The 3049-nt window shown below is 45.3% G+C and overlaps 1 protein-coding gene across 2 annotated transcripts; it reads right to left on the bottom strand.

Moving 5' to 3' along the window:
• Window positions 1–436: 436 nt before the first annotated feature.
• LOC103364872 (homeobox protein otx5-like) lies at window positions 437–2755 on the bottom strand. 2 transcript variants are annotated; one of them, XM_008292153.1, is made up of 3 exons: window positions 2617–2755; window positions 1236–1387; window positions 437–1075 (listed from the first exon to the last, which is right to left on the bottom strand). In XM_008292153.1, the coding sequence occupies exons 1-3, from the start codon at window positions 2714–2716 to the stop codon at window positions 437–439; spliced, it is 891 nt and encodes a 296-aa protein (XP_008290375.1). In that variant the 5' UTR covers window positions 2717–2755. The 2 variants fall into 2 exon arrangements, with proteins under 2 accessions (XP_008290375.1, XP_008290374.1); XM_008292152.1 differs by having other exon boundaries at window positions 2590–2755.
• Between the last annotated feature and the right edge of the window lie 294 nt (window positions 2756–3049).

Genomic DNA, 3049 nt, shown 5'->3' on the forward strand with positions numbered 1-3049 from the left:
CTGAAAATTCTCTGGTTCTGACCTTCTGATCCACTGAGCAGCAGAATTAAAGCTTTTGTTCTTTCTCACTAATCTGATTTTTTTGTACATTTATCAGTTTTTCTTTCTTTCTGTCTTTTTGTGGCTGTTCCTTGATTTCGAGGCTGATTTCTGTGCTGCTTCAAACACTTCTGTCATCTGTTTGTTACGAGTCGAGCATCAACAGACCAGTTTACCTCCACACACGTTTTTTTCTGAAACAAACAAAAATGAAGAAAATATTTCATCTGATTCGTTCTTCGACTGATATGATTAATAGATTTCTGGGTCCCAAGTTCTCTTCCTTTCTTCTAAAACACACCAAAAGTAATCTGGGGGTTTTCACCCTACATTGATTCTGTTGGATTTCTCACTTGTTCCCCACCTCCCTTCCTCCCCACATCCCCCTCCCTGTTATTTACAAGACCTGGAACTTCCAGGAGTTCTGGTCTTTGTAGTCCAGACAGTCAGCGGCATTGAAATTGAGCTTCCAGGCAGCTTGGTCTTTGTAGTCTAGACAGTCGACGGCCCCGAAGCCCAGTGAGGCGGCTGTGTAGCCCTGGGAGGAGAGCGAGGCGGGGGACTGGCTGAGGGGCCCACCCATAGAGGAGGCCGTGATGGGGCTCAGGGCTCCGCCGGTGCCCGACAGCTGCGGGTGCATTGGAGACAGGTAGGAGCTACAGTCCAGGCCAGTGAAGTAGGAGGAGGAGCCTGCATAGCTCTGGCTGTAGGCTGGGGCCTGGGTGTAGGTCATGGGGTAGGTGGTGGTGCGCTGCATGCAGGGGGTGGTGGAGGCAGACAGGGGGTCTGGCAGCGGAGAGATGGAGGCTGGGCTCCAGATGGACACCGTGGCACTGGCAGAGCTGGAGCTGGGGGTGATGGCGGTGCCTGGAGGAGGGGGTGGAGGGCTGTAGGGTCCATTGGTGGGGTTGGCACTGGCCTCGGTGTTGGCCTCGCGAGCAGGGGAGGCCTTCTTCTTAGGGGGCCGGGGTTTGGACTGGCCTGTGCTCTGCTGCTGCTGCTGGCGGCACTTGGCACGACGGTTCTTGAACCAAACCTTTAGGGTGCATCAGAGAGGAAGAGGTCAAACATCAGCAACAAGTAAACACCAGAGATGTGAGAGCTGCTGGTTCTGTCACAAACTCACAGATTCAGAGTCAGACACATCTTTGCTCTAATACTCTGAATCTGAAATACAACACAGTGTGATGTGCTACCTGGACTCTAGACTCGGGCAGGTTGATCTTCAGGGCCACCTCCTCCCTCATGAAGATGTCTGGGTACCGAGTTTTGGCAAACAGAGCCTCCAGGATGTCCAGCTGCGCGCGCGTAAAGGTGGTGCGTTCCCGACGCTGTTTACGTGGGGTGCCTGTAAAAAGATGATTATTAATATTATTATTATTATGAATCCCTTGTTTTAATTATATTTAAAAGATTCTGCAGAAAAAAAATGTTACTAAAGGCCTAAAGCTGTAAATGTTATTTATCTGTGTGGGTTTGAACATTTAAAACATTCAACAATTAATTCTATAAATTTAACACAACGAATGATTGGAAATAGTACGAAGTTTAACACAATATCGTTAATGTACTTCACTAAAAATGCCACATAAAAATACATTAATTATCGTGTCGGAACCAAGTAAATGATTTTAGTGCTTTGTCTTAGATCTTCAGCATAAATAAACCACATGAACGAGCAGGCAGAGAATGAGATTAATAAACAGAACCGGGTTTCAAAAACATGACGCGGAGTCTAATTAATTTTAGTCGATCGTTTTCATCTCCTGCCATAATTCTGGACAAATGTGCTGTAAAGACAAACAACGTCTTCAGTGGATCGAATAAACTGAGACAAACAGCTGTTTCGGTTTTCTATTTCCTAAATATGATTGTTCAAATCGAAATATTGAAAACGACGAAACGAAATTGACTCCATATCCCAGATTCTGAATTTTAAAAAACGTTCTTCAGACTTGGTTGATTCAAACTCCTACTCTGCCACAAGGAGGCCGAGCTTCGTAACACGCCTCCTGTGATCAGTGCCAAACCTCGGCATCATTTCATTCAAACTCTCCTCTCGGAGATGACAGATGCTGATCAGAACATCCAGACAATATAAGTGTGTATTCATGTAAGAAAAAAACATGATGGCACAAAATGAAATACAAAGACTGTCCTTCTGTAAATAGGTTACACGATAAGAGCAACAGATTGGAGTTTTAATTCTGTGTGAGAACAGGCTGCGTTTCCATTCACACACATTTTCATTGTTTTTTGACTCTATAATCCGCTGAACTTATAGGTCAAGTGAACACATGTTGTGATAGCTGAAGAATCAAAGACATATATTCATACACATAAAGCTTAACCTGCCTGATGCATTTGAACAAAACGACATGTCATTGTTTGGTTTGTTTGTTTTTAAAAACTGATTTTACGCAAAAGATAGACACTGTTTTGTTTTTGAGAATTCCTTCACTATTAGCAAATTAGAACATGTTTTGTTTTTTTCCACTTGAAACAATAATGAAAGGACATGTCTAAACATGTTTAAAAAAATAAAAATACAGTCAGATGTCAAAGGTTTGTACTCACTGGGATATCCAACGGCGGCGGTGTGGAGCAGATCCATGCCCGGGCCGGACAGCGTTAACCCGTTCACGGCGTAATGGGGTTGCTTAATGTAGGACATCATGCCTCCTGCCGGCTTTAAAACACTCCCTCACTCCCTCACTCTCTCTCTCCTTCTCTCAGACCGGGGGCCGGGTCTCCTAACTAGTCTCCAGGGGGTGTCTCTCTCTCTCTCTCTGTCTCTCTCTCTCTCTCTCTCTCTCTCTCGCTCTCTCGTTTTGTCCTCTCTCACTCCTCCCGCTGTAATTTCTTTTTCCTGGGTTGTTTGTCACTTAGTTGTTGTTTTTGATTTGCTCGGCTGGCCTTCTCCTTCTTGGTGCTCTGACTAAGTGCTGCGGAGCCAGGCACCTGTGGTTCTAACCGCACAAGTAACCGCGGTGCGCCTTTACACCTGTTG

Source organism: Stegastes partitus, unplaced genomic scaffold, assembly GCF_000690725.1.
Source record: "Stegastes partitus isolate 25-593 unplaced genomic scaffold, Stegastes_partitus-1.0.2 Scaffold788, whole genome shotgun sequence".
NCBI classification, from domain to species: domain Eukaryota; kingdom Metazoa; phylum Chordata; class Actinopteri; family Pomacentridae; genus Stegastes; species Stegastes partitus.